This window comes from Drosophila albomicans, chromosome X (assembly GCF_009650485.2).
Source record: "Drosophila albomicans strain 15112-1751.03 chromosome X, ASM965048v2, whole genome shotgun sequence".
Taxonomy (NCBI): domain Eukaryota; kingdom Metazoa; phylum Arthropoda; class Insecta; order Diptera; family Drosophilidae; genus Drosophila; species Drosophila albomicans.
This window is the reverse complement of record NC_047627.2, coordinates 3,808,866-3,824,211: the sequence shown is the minus strand read 5'-3', so window position 1 is coordinate 3,824,211 and position 15,346 is coordinate 3,808,866. Positions and strand designations below refer to the sequence as shown.

The window sequence follows — 15,346 nt, the reverse complement described above, 5'->3', positions numbered from 1 at the left end:
TGTTTGTTATGAGTTTTAGTTTAACATTGACATTCAGCTACACCTACAGTGTATTAAAACGGATTTGAAATTTTAAGCCACTTGAAACAAGTACTTGTTACGATTATAATTAAAATTGGGTCACTTCAAAAAAATAAAATTGAGTAAGAAAGCTTCAGTCGAGTGTGCTCGACTGTGAGATACCCTCAACCCATTTTTAATAAAAGTGTGCGGTATTATTCTTAAAATATACCAAAATAATATACCGTAAAAAACGTATAATAAATATATATGTCAAATTTGGTATATTGATATGGTACTACATTCATGGCATACTATAGAGTGCTAAATATATCAGATTGTCAGTTAAAGTAACTAAGACCTCTAGTAAGTTGGCGTTCTTGTCCATACAAAAGTATTTGTTTAATAACTTTGCCAATTTTTATCTGATCGTAACAAAATTTTCAGGAATCATAAATATTACTATTATTATTGTATACACCAACAGCTCTAGCTTTAAAATTACGCTTGTTATTTGATTTTTTTTGAGTTGCGGGGCGAAAGGGGGCGTGGCAAAATTTTAAAACAAACTTGATCAGCGTGCAAACATAACAAATGCCGTCGAAAAAAAAATATTGCTCTATCTCTTGTAGTCTCTGAGATCCAGTGTTTCATACAGACAGACGGACAGACAGACGGACAGACAGACAGGGAAATTGCTATATTGTCTCGGCTAGAGGTGGGCACGGGCCGGGCTTTTTTTTCGTGGCCCGCGGGCTTACACAGGCCCGGAGCGGGTTCGGGCGGGCCCGGGCCTTAAAATTAAGATTCGTACGGGCTTCGTGCGGGCCCGGGCTTTAGAAAAAAGGCCCGGCCCGTAAAAACCCAAAATAGGCCCGTAAAAGCCCGAAATAGGCCCGAAAAAAATTTTGATTTGATCGAATTAGAACCGTCATTTAACGCATTTTAATTGCTTATCGATGCTACTATCGATTTGCTAATACAATATTTTACTTGTTTGCACACCACTAATTAAAAATTGGCGGTGAAATTACAATTGTGGTGAAATTACAAAATCTGTGAAAATTAAAATATGTCGCGACAAACAATTCAGGACGCTGTAAATAAAAAAAAGTGAATGTGTAAAGCTTATTCAAAATGAAAAGGGCAGGAGTGAAGTGTGGAAGCATTTCTATTGCATTAATTATAATGGCAATTATAACACATTTTGTGTTATAGATATAAATTACATGTCTTTTGAATTTCCTTATATGTGTAAATAAGTTTCGTGCCGGGCCGGGCCGGGCCGGGCCTTAGTGAAAAAGTTTCGTGTTCGGCCGGGCCGGGCCTCTCAAAAAAGAGTTTGTTTTCGTGCGGGCCCGGGCCTCAAAATACAGGCCCGCGCCCACCTCTAGTCTCGGCTGTTGACGCTGATCAAGAATATATATACTTTATAGGGCCGGAGATGCCTCCTTCTACCTGTTACATACTTTTTCTGCCGGCACAAAGTTATAATACCCTTCTACCCTATGGGTAGCGGGTATAAAAAGACGTCAACTTTAATAGGCTGCACAATCCGATTAATTGGAGAAACATTCGATTAGTTTAGTCCTTTGGTGCAATTGTCATTAGACAACACAATAAACATAGACAAAAGAGAAGAGAGACATAGGCTCATAAATATTCAAGCATGACTCTGACGAAATTTGTCACATAATAACTGACATTGTATGAACTTTTGAAGTATTTTCCAGCAGACAAAGTTACAAATATGTAGTTATATGTAGTTGTATGGACATCTCAAACTTGAGTCTCGATTGCCACCCCGGGGGCACACAATTCATATGATAGTTTTCAAATAATTTAACATGTTGCCAATGCCAATAAATTGAATTGTCTACGAGAGAGATAGAGAGCGTATATTGTCGTATTAGGCACTGGCAAGCGTGCAGTTGTGTATCTCAATCTTCAGCTCCAGCTTCAGCTCCATCTCCAGTTTAATGTACCAGCATGTATCTGAAAGTATGACAGTTGCAAGGCCAGCGTTAGAGTTGGCAATTTGGCTATTTTACGGCGTGATAGCCATTTATTAGTCAAGAAAATCATCAATAAATTTAAGAATATATTGTGCAAGTTCAACAATGCCATCATTAATTATGAAAGGAATATATGTATAAACCAATGTAGTCAATAGTTTCTCTATCTTTTTAGATAGTTGCAAAAGTATAGAACTATTTTTGCTTTTTCTATAAAAAAAATATTTATTATAAAAAAGCTACAGTATAAATAGATATTTAGACTATATAATAGATTTTGCTCGTAAAAGGCTTAAATTTAAATGTTTTTACAATCGTAATTGGAGGTCATTTGTAGCCAATGTCTAGTAAATAAAATCAGCTACAAACTGAAGAATATTGCAAAGATATAGCTTTAAGAAGTAAGAAAGTTACAATCGAGTGTGCTTGACTCATTTTTAGTATAAGGAAAACAATACGGTATTTTTCTCAAAATATACCAAACTAATATTCTGAAAAATACTTAAATATACTGAATACTAATACATTCAAAATATACCATATTTTATACTATGTGCATGCAAGATTGTACGAGTATAGCAAATTTTCGAAATTTAAATGTATTTTCAAATGTTAACCAAATTGCAATGTTCAGATCGACATTAAATAATTGATGTTAAAAGGAATATATAAATAGAGATACCATATAATGTAATAATTTTCTGAAAAGTTCAAAATCTAAATTTATTTTCAAAAGGATACGAAATATATATAATAAGTCTCGAATATATGGAATTATTATTGAACATCATTTCTGCCAGTTTTTGTTTAGATCGACATTAAATATTGAATAATGTAATAATTTTGTGAAAAGTTTGAAATTGAAATGTCTCTTTTGAACAAGTAACAAGTTTATTGAACCCTTTCTTGGCCTTCAATTTTATAATTTCGAATATTTTTGCCTGTAGCCTTTTTTCCAAGAACTAAAGACAGCTCTGGCCAATTCAGACTCTGCTTCTCTAGTGTTGCAAACTGTTGCCAAAAACGCTGACTGTTGCCGGCTGCCTGGCTGCCTGGCTGGCTTGCCTGAGGGGAAGCAAACTCTCTGGTCTTGGCATATTTGATTTTGTAATTTGCATTTGATAAGCAAGCCAGCGAGAGAGAGAGGGAGAGGGAGCGAGAGAGCTGCCGAGGCGACATAGCTCAACTCGATTTGGCTTTGTCCTTGGCAGCCTTTTGTTTTGTTTTAATTCCATTGAGCTGTGCTATCTATATTATCCATCTTCCCATCTCCCATCACTCGCTCGCTCTCTCTCTCTCTCTCGCTCTCTCTAATCGCTCCTCTATCCTTCTAGCTATACTGCTGTTTGTTTGTCTACAATTTTATTAGGTATTTGTATTTCTATACTCATTCACATTATTGTCATTGTTGTTGTTGTTGTGGTTGTTACTGTTTGTTGTAGTTGTTGTATCTCTGTAACTTTTCCTCGGGCCATTGCCAACTTACATTAGCACATTCTCTAGCTTTGTGTATGCGTGTGCGTGTGTGTGTGGGCGTTGTGCTGTTAAAGTTTCCTTTTGGAATATATTTTGTATAGAGAGAGAGAGAGTGAGAGAGAGCTTTTCAACTGGCAGAAATTAAAAATACCCAAGGGCACTCTTTGACAATTGTATGCATATTATGGTTGTTATTCCCTTGGGCACATTCCGACATTCGGTTTATTCCCCCATCATCGAATCTCTCAATTCCCTCTAGGTTCCCAGGCATCATGAAAATGAAAACAACAATTTACTTTATTTTTCATTCATACACATTCAATTGTATATTTGACTTGTTTATTGTATATAATCTATGCTTAATAAATAATACTCATATAATTTTATAATATTCAAAATTGTTTTGTTCTTTTCATTCTTTTTTTTTGAGGGAGGGCAGAGCTTGATGTGAGTGTGTGGTTGTGTGTGTGTGTGTGACCTTGATGAATGTGTTACAAATGCAAGATAAGAAAATGTACAAGAATCATTAACTTTAGGCAAAATTCAATTAAAAATAGTTTTGGCACAATATAATTTTCAAGACTTTGCTGGAAATAAAACAAAACATAATATTGTTATGCACATTTTCGGGAATACTGTAAACAAAAGTATATCAAATAAGTTTACTTTTTAAAGAGATTCGCTTTTTTAATTCGATTCCAATATTATGGGAATGATTGTTGGAGTGACTGAATGATGAAGATAGTTTTATGCGTAGTTATATATTTATTGGATCAAAAGACGGTCTGATTCGGTGATCAGACGATCGTAACTAACAATGATAAACTTATGAGCAGCAAAACTAACATCGAAATAACTTTCATGTTAAACTCTAGTTAATAACATTATCTGTCATATAGTATTTCTTAATGAGTAGTTTCTCTTAAGTGAACAATATAAGATTTAAAACAAAAGAGAGAAGACATAACGGCATACAAAAAAATAAAAGTGAAATAATAATTCTACAAATAATATTGCTTTGAAAGAGGATGCATCAAATGTAAAGTGAAATCAATTAGTAATAAGAATAATTATTACTAAAATACTATTACTATACATTTTAAACAGAAACTTCTATCACAATTCTGTCATCAAAATCAAACTATCATCTTTATCTGGCAAGAAACAACATATTTATGTATATATGTAAAATCTATATATATATATATATATATATTTGTTTTTTTTTTTTTTTTGTAATAATTATAAAATTGGAAAAACAAGAGTGTTCAATCGTTGCAATTGACTTAAAATTTGTTCATTTTGTTTTTTGTTATAATTATTTGCTCACGTTTTTTTTTTGCTGTTTTACGTTTTGTAAATCGTTAACTGTTTTTTTGTTGTTGTTGTTGTCTGTATTCTATTGCTCATTTATCTAACTGGCGGGTGTTTTTAATTAGGTAAATATGCGTTTCGAACAGGGGATTGTTGTTAATAAGTACAGTACAATCATGAACAATTAAGAGTACAGTTTGAATATCGTGTTTACATTTACGCTTTATGATAAATGTGTGTGTGTGTTTGTGTGTGTGTAAGCTTTGAGCTAGGACATGAATTAGAGCTAGTTAAGTTATTGGTTAAACTGCAGTGCCAAAAGAACATCATCATACATCAAATATAAATGATAAATAACCGTATATCTGTGCGATAGAATATGTACGTCTAGTTCAACATACATTTATATATAGTATGCTATATATAGAGTGGATATATGCATGTGTAATATATATGTATATATAATAAGCATACGTGTTTTGAGTTCAACATAATTAAATAATATGTTTATATACTTTCACGTTGCACATCAAATAATCTCTACTGCATAATTTCCTTCGTTCTCTGTCTGCTCTAAAGTAATTTGTAAAGTATTTAACTCAATTAAAAACTAGTTTTTTCTTTTTTTGAGATTCAAATCGAATTAGAATCTATGTTGAAGAGTTGACGGACGCGAACATGTCGAAGCAAGTATAGATTGTGTCCTACAGAATGCATGACATTATACAAATCTATTGACTAACCATTTTACCACTTACTGACTACCACATCTAATGAATCAACTTATCCTACTCGCTATCTCGCTCGAATTCGTGTTTGCTCGCTCATTCTTTCGCTCTATCTTTGGATTGGATGCGTGCTTTATGATAATGAAGGTGAAAGTGGAGGGTATTAAGTTCGATATATAGTATATCGTATAGTATATATATATATATATGGTAAATATGTATGTATGTATATTGCGCTATCAACCGCTACTGCTGCTCTACGTGCTACGACCGATTTGCAACCAGGCGAGCAACAACTGCAAAGCCGGCTGTAGCAGCACTAGTTTTCAGATATCGGTATTGATATTGATGCGGGTCAGAAACTCGCCTTGCGAATCGGCCACAGCGCGTATTATCTCCAGCAACAGTTCACGCGACAATCCGGCTATCTTTGGCAACCGGGCGACCTTTGCAAAATCTTTCACAATTAACTTCAATGCATACTCCTTGATGTCATAGATTTTCGTTATATCGGACGCTTCCAGCGTTTGCAATACATTCTCAAACGTTATGTTATGCTCCAGCGAGTATTTGCAAAATGCGTGCAAGCGATTGTTCGATAGGCCATAAAAGCACGGTGCCTGGAACAGATACAATGCATCCTGTGGCGGCATCTTAGTCTCTCCATAATAAATATAGCGTAGCAACGAGTGAAAGGCCTCCAGTGAAGGTGAAATTTCGCCAATTTGTATCTGTTCAACGAGTTAAGCGAGTCGTTAATAGTTTCATAATAATGAAAATGAAAAAATAACAAAAAAGGTAGAAAGCTACAGCCGAGTGTGCTCGACTGTGAGATACCCGCTACCCATTTTAAATAGAAGCAATTTGCAAGCAAGAATTAATATAACGCAAAATATTAAAAATATAACAATAGCTATATTTGGTATATTAATATAGTACTGTATTCAATATATATTATATGTAAAGTGCAAAATGTACCGGATTGTCAACCAAATCTACTCAGACCCGTAGCAAGTAGTCGTTTTTGCCTATCCAAAAGCATTTTTCCAATAACTTATAGAATTTGTATCTGATTGCAACCAAATTTTTAAAAATCATAAATACTGTAGCTATTATTGTATGTAACAAAAATCGGCTCAAGCCTTTTTTTTTATCGATTTTCGGGGCGGAAGTGGGCGTGGCTTGATCTGCGTGCAAACATTTCAAAGGCTGTCAAAAAAAAATTAGCTCTATCTCTTATAGTCTCTGAGGTCTAGGTGTTGATACGCACGGACGGACAGACGAACATTGCTTTATCGCCTTGGCTGTTGAAGATAATCAAGAATTTTTATACTTTATAGGGTCGGAGATGCCTCCTTCTGCTTGTTACAGGCCCTTCTACCCTATGGGTAGCGGGTATAATGAAATACTTTAATGGAAATATTGCTTAAATGCAGTTCCTTGCATTATTCATTCAATATTCATATAATCTGCTGTAAGTAGAAAATGTTAAACTAGTCTGTACTCTTTTTCTTCTCTTATTTAAGCAAGTTCAATTGTGTTATATACATATTTATTTGTATATTTTACAAAATCGCTTAAATGCAGTAAAACTTTAACATAATCTAATAAATGTATTTTAACTGGTCGAAAAGACAAAGTTTTTGAGATAACTTTATGTGTTGACTTTGTGAATATGAAAGTGTTATTAGAACAAACATTATCATTTGTTAGTAAGGTAGTTTTTGATAAGTCCCAAAAATATTATTTAAAGGTTGTAACAGATTGCTTAATTAAATTAGCATACTTACATTAACGGTATTATCCGGTGGCATGAACGAACGAAACATGCCCTGGAAATAGGTACAACGTGCTGATAACACAGATTTGTGGGCCAGTATCACATGATCCTCCAGTATGAGGCTTATATCGCAAAAGTCCTTGCCCGTTGACTCCAGAAACGTGGCCAAATCGAACTCCAAAGTGGTGCCTACAAATACATGCAATATATAGTATGCAATATATAAAATATTGTATTTTTTGTGCTGTACCGATGTTGGACTCGAAACTGGTTTCCATCACCAGCTTGCTGGGATGCAAACGTTTGCGTATGATCTCGACGAGCAGCGGCTTGTCAAGATCGCTGAACTCACTGGACATGACAACCTCGGTGAAATTCTCCTCCTTAATGATGAACTGCATGCAATGATCCTTGATGATCTTAATGCTAAAGACAAATATCATTAGTTATTCAATACCAAATAAAAGGCAAACAACACTCACTTGCTTTTGTCCGCATTGTAGAGCGCCTCGAGCACATTCACCTTGTTGATCTTATACTCGAGATACTGAATGCAACCCTGGGCCAAACGTGGCATTGTGAACAATCCAGCCAGCTGATAGATGTCCGTGATCAATATGATAATGTTCTTGCTATACGAATCCTTCAAGTCAATCCGATCCGTATAGATGTAATTCAGTATGATCTCGAATGCCTCCGGCGATGCCTTCGACAAACGCACCTCCAGCATCGGGACACGATCGCCACCGACGCCCGTATTCAATGCCTGGGCATCCACCTGACCAACGCCATAGACCTTCTCCATTTGCTGTTGCCGTGCCTCGCGCGCCGACAAGATCTTGTTGCGCAAATACTTGGAACGCGCCGCCACAAATGCAATGTGCGCCTGGATGCGTATCTCCTCGACGCCAACGATAAACTGTATGTCGCAGAACTGTTTCTCCTGAAAGAACTTGCCAAAGTCATCGCGCAGCGTGCACTTCGGGTAGCTGGAGAACTGAAAGCGATACGTGTCGCCACGTCGCACACTGTTGTCCACGGTGCCGCCAAAGATGTACATCGCATCGCTGATCACAGCCGACGCATGAAACACCCGGCCCGAGGGCACATCCGAGTTCTGCTCCGGCTGGATGATGGACCACACTTGCGAGTCCAAATCGTAGCAATGCAAATCGTTGGGCAACGTTGAATCCGCCGAGCCACCAAACACATACAGAAAGCGATCATGATGCACCATCGTGTGGCCATAGCGACGTGATGGCGGCGCCGATGTGGCGCCACGCAGCACCGGCTCATTGGAAATGCGACGCCAGGTGCGTGTCTTGAAATGGAACTCGAACAGCGAGTTGGTGATCTGCAAGCCACTTTGGCCCGAAAACACATACATGGCATCGCGGGCAACGGCCACCGGGAAATTGCAACAGGTCGGCGGACGTGTGCCCTTCTGCTCCACCTCCTCCCATTGATGATTCTCGCCGGTTAAATTCAATGTCCACATATCGTTGAGTCGTGCATTGCCATCGTAGCCCGCATAAATCCACATTTTGTTGTCGTACACAGCGGCGCCATGTGCGGATCGTGGCACCGGTTGCCTAACCAAACAAATGGTTGATTCATCAGTTGTTTATCATTAAAAATAAGCTAAAGATGTTCTGTGTTCTTACCTGCCCGAGAATTTCCACTCCACCCACATGGCGCTGAAGAACTTGTACTCGAACAAATCGTTTTTGTTGGTCAAATTCGAGTTGGAGTGTATGTCGCCGGTGTAGCCGCCAAAGATGAACATCGAGCTGCCCGAGACGACAGCCGAGTGATGATAACGTGGCGCCGGCGGTGTTCCTGTGGCACAAGCCCGTCCCCATGACTTGTCCTTCACCCCGAAGCGTATTAGATCGTTGAGCATGTTCTTGCCATTGTCGCCGCCAAAGACAAACATCGCATCCTTGTAGGCGACCACCGTGTGCTTGCTCCGTCTAAGGAAGAGATTAGAGCAAGTTTTTTGAGTACAGTGAACTTTGAGAGAAGAGAACATTACAGTTTTTCTGCAGTGGTTAGTTCTGAAAGTTGTTGCATTAGAAATAAATATTAGGTAAAGCCATAGAAGAGTTGAGCAGGGAAAGACCTGAGAAGGAACCAACATCTGCTTTAAAAGAGAGAGATGTACTATGCACTAATCTATTCATTAATCATAATATAGAAAATCTTTCAGTTACATAATTCTAAAATAAAAACAATCAAGATCTTGTTAAAAAATTATTTCGTATGATTTTTTTAAATATATTTCAATATTGTTAGAAATCAAAAGCAAATTTGCTTTTAAAACAAGATAAATGCATCAACTAAGACTTTTCATTATTATAATTGACTTTGATGTTATATTATATAAATGCATTGCGAATCTTGTGTGGACATAATGGAAATACCAGGAATGTTCAAATATGTTACAATACATGAAAACTCCTACGAATTTTCAAAAAGATAGATTCCAAATGAAATTGAAAAGAATGTATTAATGTAAGTTGTTGAATATAATAGACAGATTAGATTATATGTATATAGATTGCATTAGGAATAGTGTTAGTATTAAATGAAAATCAGTCGAAATTCGTTTAACGAGCGTTCACTGTACTGAATTTTCGGTTTACTTGATAGATAGATAAATAAAAAACAAAGAAAATGTATAAATGTAAGTTGCTGAGTAGATACAACAGAAATAAAGCTAAGAACAATTGAAAATCAGCCGAAATTCTTTTATCGAGCGTGCACTGTACTGAATTTTCGGTTGACTTCATAGATAGATAAAGAAAAGACAATGGAAATGTATAAATGTAAGTAGTTGAATAGATACAACAGAAATAAAGTTAAGAACAATTGAAAATCAGCCGAAATTCTTTTATCGAACGTGCACTGTACTGACTTTTCCATTGTCTCGGAAGCTACTTACTTGGCACCGACGAATTCAGCACACTCCAGCATGCGCGTCCACTGATGCGTCGATGTGTACGAATTGAAGTCAACATTGAGAGCATTGCAACTGTAGCTGCCAGGGGAACCCGCCTTGCCATTGACGCTGCTGCAGCTGCCATTGCTGCTGGTATCGTAGGCGAGGCTGCCGCTGCCTCCGTTCGAGGCACTGCCGCAGGGAATGATCGCCGAAGCCGAGGTGTTGCTACTGCTGCTGCTGCCAGCTGCTCCACTTGCGGCTCCCGAGGCCGAAGAACCGGCTGCGGAGCCTCCAGAGCCGGAATTGGAGCTGGTGCCTGCGACGGCGGCAGCAGCGGCGGCGGCTGCAATGCCGCGTGTGCTGCGCATGGAACTCGAGGTGGACATTCTCAGATTGTTGCGTATATGCTGGGCGTCCAAACAGCCCACCGATGAGGCACTCTTGCGCGGCTTAATCCGTTTGCCCGACTTGCTGTCACAATGCACCAACACAGCCTCGCCAGCACTCGAGGACAACTGTTGTTGTTGCTGCTGCTGTTGCTGTTGAGAACTGCTTGCTACGCAGGCGGGACAATAGACAGTTGCTGGTGTGCTGCCACCACCACTGACACTTGAGCGACTGCTGCTCGCACTACCGGGAACACTGCTGCTGCCTCCCACTTGGACTTGGCCACAGACAGTGCTTAGGCCACTGGATATCGAATTGGATCCCTGGCCGCAACTGTTACGGCTGAGTGCGCCACTTCCACTTGCACTTGCACTTGCGCTGCTGCCTCCACCGCCTCCCCCGCTTCCACTTGCACTGCCACTGCCGCTGGCAACGCCGCCGCCAACGCCTCCGCTTCGCAGATCTTCCGCAGAACCATTCGTGTCCGCGCCAAGTATCGATTTTAGCATTAAAGCATTACAGGTGTAGAATCTCCTTCGTTGGCTTATCTTGATACAATTTACGTTGCAGGACTTTTGCTGCCCTGCGCCTGCTCTGCTTTTATTTATTTATTTATATTTCTCTACTATGTTTGTTAATGCTCTCTCTCTCTCTTTCTCTATGTATGTGTTATTTTCTTTCGAGTTGTGTTCTTTGATTCGTTCAGAGCAACTTTAACTCCAAAGGTCACTCAAATGGAACTATTTGAACCAAACTAGTTCGGCGAGCATTAACCTAACGAAGCTTTGTTCATTTGCCGTCAAAATTAAGACAATTGCTGTTACTATTGTTTTAAATGAATCATTTTACATGTTTAAATACAATATTATTTATTGCATTTGAATTTAAGTAAAATTCTAATAAATAAACATGGCTTATATTATTCGATAACAAAATTTTGCCCTTTTTTTATCGAACACTTAAGTGAACGGAAATTCAAAATTTCTTTAAAACACCCAAATATTTTTAGGGGAAAAAACAAGTAAAATAATAATAATATTTTTAAAATGTTTCACAATGTAAAATATTACGAATCTCCAAGTTTTTAGCAATTGGCTGGCTTACCATTCCAAGCGATATTTTAACTATGGACTTATCGATAGCAATTCATTCAGGGTTGATATTTCTTTTTGTTATTTACAATCTACACCAAATATGGAGCAAGCTGTGAGCTAAGCAGAAATAAACAATTTCTTTATTTGTTAATAATATTTGTGTTATTTATATTCTTGGATGGATTTAGGGAGGCTCGTCGAGCACAGCACATAACAGTATTGGCCGGAATTCTCCAACAGAACATTCCAATGCCAACTCCGAGGACCACAGACGCATCTGGGTAGGCAATCTTGATGCACGGATTACCGAGTAAGTTGTGAACTGTGTACAATTGTTTGTTTTAATTTAAGTCATTGGGCAATTGTGCTAATATGTATACATACTTTTCCCCATTTGACAACTATCGGTTTCAACTTCTCAAACTAATGCAAAAATGCGGCGCCATTGAAAAGTTTGACATGCTCTTTCACAAGGGCGGACCAATGGTCGGCCAGTCACGAGGATACGCGTTTGTAACATTCGCCCAGAACGAGGGCGCCACTAATGCACTCTGGAAGCTGGACGGTACCAATGTTGGCAGTCGCTCCATAGCTGTGCGTCTCGCCAAGAATATCAAATATGTAAGTGTGTTTGAATTTTACATTTGTATCTACGGGGGTTGTTAACACCAGATACGGAAAGTATAGTGGGGAATCAAATACTCAGTGTATGGCAGAGATAATTTGAAAATCTCATTCTATTTAGAAATTTTTATTGTATATTATCGATTCATATTTATATATATTTATTGAAATTTGGGAAAAATGTATAGAGTATAATAATGTTACCAAAGAAACCAAGCAACCAATTCTTCAGGCCATATTTTTCATGATTTATTATTGAAAATTATTCATTTAGAGATAACTTTATTTATTGAAGTTTAGATTTAATTTATAGAGTATAATAATATAGCCAAAGCAACCAATTCTTCACGCTATGTATATATCGTTTTGTTAGCCTTCTTACATACTCTTTTACTGTTACATTGCTATAAAACAACGATTGTGTTGAGCACTCGCTTATTCCAAGAGCAGTTAACACCTGTGCTTAACTGACACCTCTTAGGGTCTAGTCGAATGGATAGTTAGTGACTAGTGTAATGGAGCCTTTTAAAATTCATCAATATTTACGTGACAGTTGTATCTCATAAATGTGTCTTTTCTTTCTTTAGGACGATTTACAAAAGCCAAAGCCTCGCATCGAGATACCAGCACTAGGAACTGGCAGGCGAGAAGAGAAGATAAGTAAAACGGAAGCGATTCGCGCAATAGAAGCCAAACTAAAGACGCTTGAGCGACAAGCCGACGATAATCTTGAGCTGAACACGACTGGGCGCGAGCCAAATGTATCTTTTATTCAACGCTATCAATTCAATAAGGATCGCGATACGCTTCAACGTAGCGCCGGTCTACATGGAAAATATAGTAAAAGCAAATCATCTGCGCCATATCATCATCATCGACCACCGCATTCGAAACGCCACTGAATCAATGCAAACATAAAAACACAGCTACATATAACAATATGCCTACGTTTAATTTATCAATATATACGGACTCATTTAATAAATGCAACCATTTTTCACATTATTTCGGCGCAAAGATAAATTTGCCACGCTTCTCCTCCGGCAATGGAACTGTGCCTGGACATGGCACTTGACCAGGTATCTCGCAGATGCAGTGACGATCACAACCGTATCCAAAGTTAGCCGGATTGTCTTTACTTTCCGCCAGTCTTGCCTCCGCATCGAGTTGTTCACTGCGAAACAAAGTAAAACAAATCAATATGTATATTTATCAATATGTTTTGTTGCATACTAACCGCGTCTTGCCTACCACTTTAACCAAGTGCTCAATGATTTCGTCCCGAGATCGACTGTCAATGTCGATGATAATATCACGGCCGTCGTCGAAGTAACAGCGGACAAATGGCGACGGTGTTGTGTTCTTGATTGTGACTACTTGCACGTCTGGGTTCCTGAACTGTATTTGCGGTATGTTCCAGAACACAAAGTCCCTATTAACGAGGCAAGGCAGTAACGTTTGTTAGTAACGTGAGCAACGTTTTTGTTAGTTAGAGTCGGTCCGCTCACCTAGCACCAGAGTGATGATTGCCGTATGTGTTGTAGTTAACACTGAATATGGCTACTTTATCTTTTAAAACTAGTTTGCCCATTTTCAAGTACTGCAGAGTACGGCGTATGGGTTCACGTCCTTTCATAAACGGCATTTTGTAGCGTTTTTTAATTCAACTCGCGCACGTTTCAAAACTTATACTTGTTATTTGGTCGACTTGTGTAACTTCAACACCTGCGCCTGTATATCGACATCAAAATTAAACAGATGTTAGACATCGATGAATATTGTCATGGATGCACGACAATATATCGATGTTTTAGCAGTTTTTGATTAATCGTTTTTATTTTCATATTTTAAATTTTCATATATAGCATTATTATTATTTCCATAATTTTAATTCACAACTATAAAATATATTATTTTTATTAATGCGATTTTGGTAAGGTTTCTAGCGTCTAAATATTAGTCTTAAGTGTGAAACAATCGATGAAATTCAAAATACATCGATGTTATTACAAAATAGAAAATATCGTTTCAATTGAAGCTCTGCAAAATAAACTTCAACCAAAATATCATAATAAGCACACAAGTTATATTTTTGAATGCAATTGGAAACAACTAAGTCAATGCATTTCTAATAGCATTAAGCTGTTCATTATTATTGATAGCCATAGTGCCTCACCTCTCCACTCAGATGTGTTTCGCAACGTGCATTTTGCGGCTCTTTGAGGAATTCGTTAGTTAACAAAACCAAAACAAAAAATTGATTGAATAATGGAAATTACTCTTGCGCTGCTAAAGCCACACGTGCTGCGTAATAGCTACGCACTACAACAAATAAAAACACTAATAGGAAATAATTTCACTATTCTGGAATCCAAAGAAGTCTGTATTACCAAGGAATTGTCGGAACGTTTCTACGCTGAGCACAAAGGAAAATTCTTCTATCATCGCCTTAGCACCTTTATGAGAAGGTGCGCATATAAAAAGATGTTTAAAATTTCAAATTTGCTCACCTTTCATCGATTACAGCGGTCCTTGCTACGCATTTATATTAGAATCGGAATCATGCATTGCCAAGTGGCGCCATCTAATGGGGCCTACGAAAGTATTTAAGGCTGTCTATAGCGAACCAAATTGCATACGAGCTCTCTACGGATTATCGGACACTCGAAACGCCTGCCATGGATCGGATAGTGAATCCTCTGCGTTGCGAGAGATTGCCATACTGTTTCCAGAGTTTAAAATCCGAAAGCCCGACAAGCATATTCAGTGACCAATCTACCTCGTGAAAATGAACTTCGAAATATGTTAATTGCAAAAGTCATAATACAATTTTCAATTTATTGCGAGTGCCTTTGCTAAAACACAAAATGAAATGATACACCTAATGTTTAAATATGTTTAACGCCATATCTGGATTTTCTCTTTGATAAGCATTGGTTTAAAGACGTGCTGTGACTTGCTTATTAACGGAACTTATCAAATTA

The 15,346-nt window shown here is 37.8% G+C and overlaps 4 protein-coding genes across 5 annotated transcripts; 2 read left to right on the top strand and 2 right to left on the bottom strand.

The window, feature by feature from the left end:
• Positions 1–4,105: 4,105 nt before the first annotated feature.
• On the bottom strand, positions 4,106–11,343 carry LOC117571025 (leucine-zipper-like transcriptional regulator 1 homolog). The gene is made up of 6 exons (XM_034252989.2): positions 10,258–11,343; positions 8,978–9,286; positions 7,796–8,905; positions 7,564–7,739; positions 7,324–7,502; positions 4,106–6,264 (listed from the first exon to the last, which is right to left on the bottom strand). The coding sequence occupies exons 1-6, from the start codon at positions 11,151–11,153 to the stop codon at positions 5,860–5,862; spliced, it is 3,075 nt and encodes a 1,024-aa protein (XP_034108880.1). The 5' UTR covers positions 11,154–11,343; the 3' UTR covers positions 4,106–5,859.
• A 431-nt stretch (positions 11,344–11,774) lies between these two features.
• Positions 11,775–13,367, top strand: LOC117577651 (probable RNA-binding protein 18). 2 transcript variants are annotated; one of them, XM_052006207.1, is made up of 4 exons: positions 11,775–11,850; positions 11,927–12,050; positions 12,148–12,359; positions 12,950–13,367. In XM_052006207.1, exons 1-4 carry the CDS (start codon positions 11,839–11,841, stop codon positions 13,262–13,264), a joined length of 663 nt encoding a protein of 220 aa, XP_051862167.1. In that variant the 5' UTR covers positions 11,775–11,838; the 3' UTR covers positions 13,265–13,367. The 2 variants fall into 2 exon arrangements, with proteins under 2 accessions (XP_051862167.1, XP_034118429.1); XM_034262538.2 differs by lacking the exon at positions 11,775–11,850 and having other exon boundaries at positions 11,927–12,048; positions 12,192–12,359.
• Positions 13,296–14,102, bottom strand: LOC117577652 (probable 28S ribosomal protein S25, mitochondrial). Its single transcript, XM_034262539.2, has 3 exons — positions 13,871–14,102; positions 13,600–13,794; positions 13,296–13,536 (listed from the first exon to the last, which is right to left on the bottom strand). Exons 1-3 carry the CDS (start codon positions 14,005–14,007, stop codon positions 13,365–13,367), a joined length of 504 nt encoding a protein of 167 aa, XP_034118430.1. The 5' UTR covers positions 14,008–14,102; the 3' UTR covers positions 13,296–13,364.
• A 265-nt stretch (positions 14,103–14,367) lies between these two features.
• On the top strand, positions 14,368–15,247 carry LOC117568381 (nucleoside diphosphate kinase 6). The gene is made up of 2 exons (XM_034248994.2): positions 14,368–14,830; positions 14,889–15,247. The coding sequence occupies exons 1-2, from the start codon at positions 14,631–14,633 to the stop codon at positions 15,130–15,132; spliced, it is 444 nt and encodes a 147-aa protein (XP_034104885.1). The 5' UTR covers positions 14,368–14,630; the 3' UTR covers positions 15,133–15,247.
• Positions 15,248–15,346: the final 99 nt, after the last annotated feature.

Excerpts from the sequence above, each read along its gene's own strand:
- LOC117571025 (XM_034252989.2), bottom strand. The coding sequence starts at position 11,153 with ATGCTAAAATCGATACTTGGCGCGGACACGAATGGTTCTGCGGAAGAT. Across the intron at positions 9,287-10,257 it reads GCTGAATTCGTCGGTGCCAA|ACGGAGCAAGCACACGGTGG; the intron begins GTAAGTAGCTTC and ends TCTCTTCCTTAG. Across the intron at positions 7,740-7,795 it reads TACAATGCGGACAAAAGCAA|CATTAAGATCATCAAGGATC; the intron begins GTGAGTGTTGTT and ends ATTTGTCTTTAG.
- LOC117577651 (XM_052006207.1), top strand. Across the intron at positions 12,051-12,147 it reads TGATGCACGGATTACCGAGT|TTCAACTTCTCAAACTAATG; the intron begins AAGTTGTGAACT and ends ACAACTATCGGT. Across the intron at positions 12,360-12,949 it reads TCGCCAAGAATATCAAATAT|GACGATTTACAAAAGCCAAA; the intron begins GTAAGTGTGTTT and ends TTCTTTCTTTAG.
- LOC117577652 (XM_034262539.2), bottom strand. The coding sequence starts at position 14,007 with ATGCCGTTTATGAAAGGACGTGAACCCATACGCCGTACTCTGCAGTAC. Across the intron at positions 13,795-13,870 it reads AATCATCACTCTGGTGCTAG|GGACTTTGTGTTCTGGAACA; the intron begins GTGAGCGGACCG and ends CCTCGTTAATAG. Across the intron at positions 13,537-13,599 it reads AAAGTGGTAGGCAAGACGCG|TGAACAACTCGATGCGGAGG; the intron begins GTTAGTATGCAA and ends TTTGTTTCGCAG.
- LOC117568381 (XM_034248994.2), top strand. The coding sequence starts at position 14,631 with ATGGAAATTACTCTTGCGCTGCTAAAGCCACACGTGCTGCGTAATAGC. Across the intron at positions 14,831-14,888 it reads CTTAGCACCTTTATGAGAAG|CGGTCCTTGCTACGCATTTA; the intron begins GTGCGCATATAA and ends CATCGATTACAG.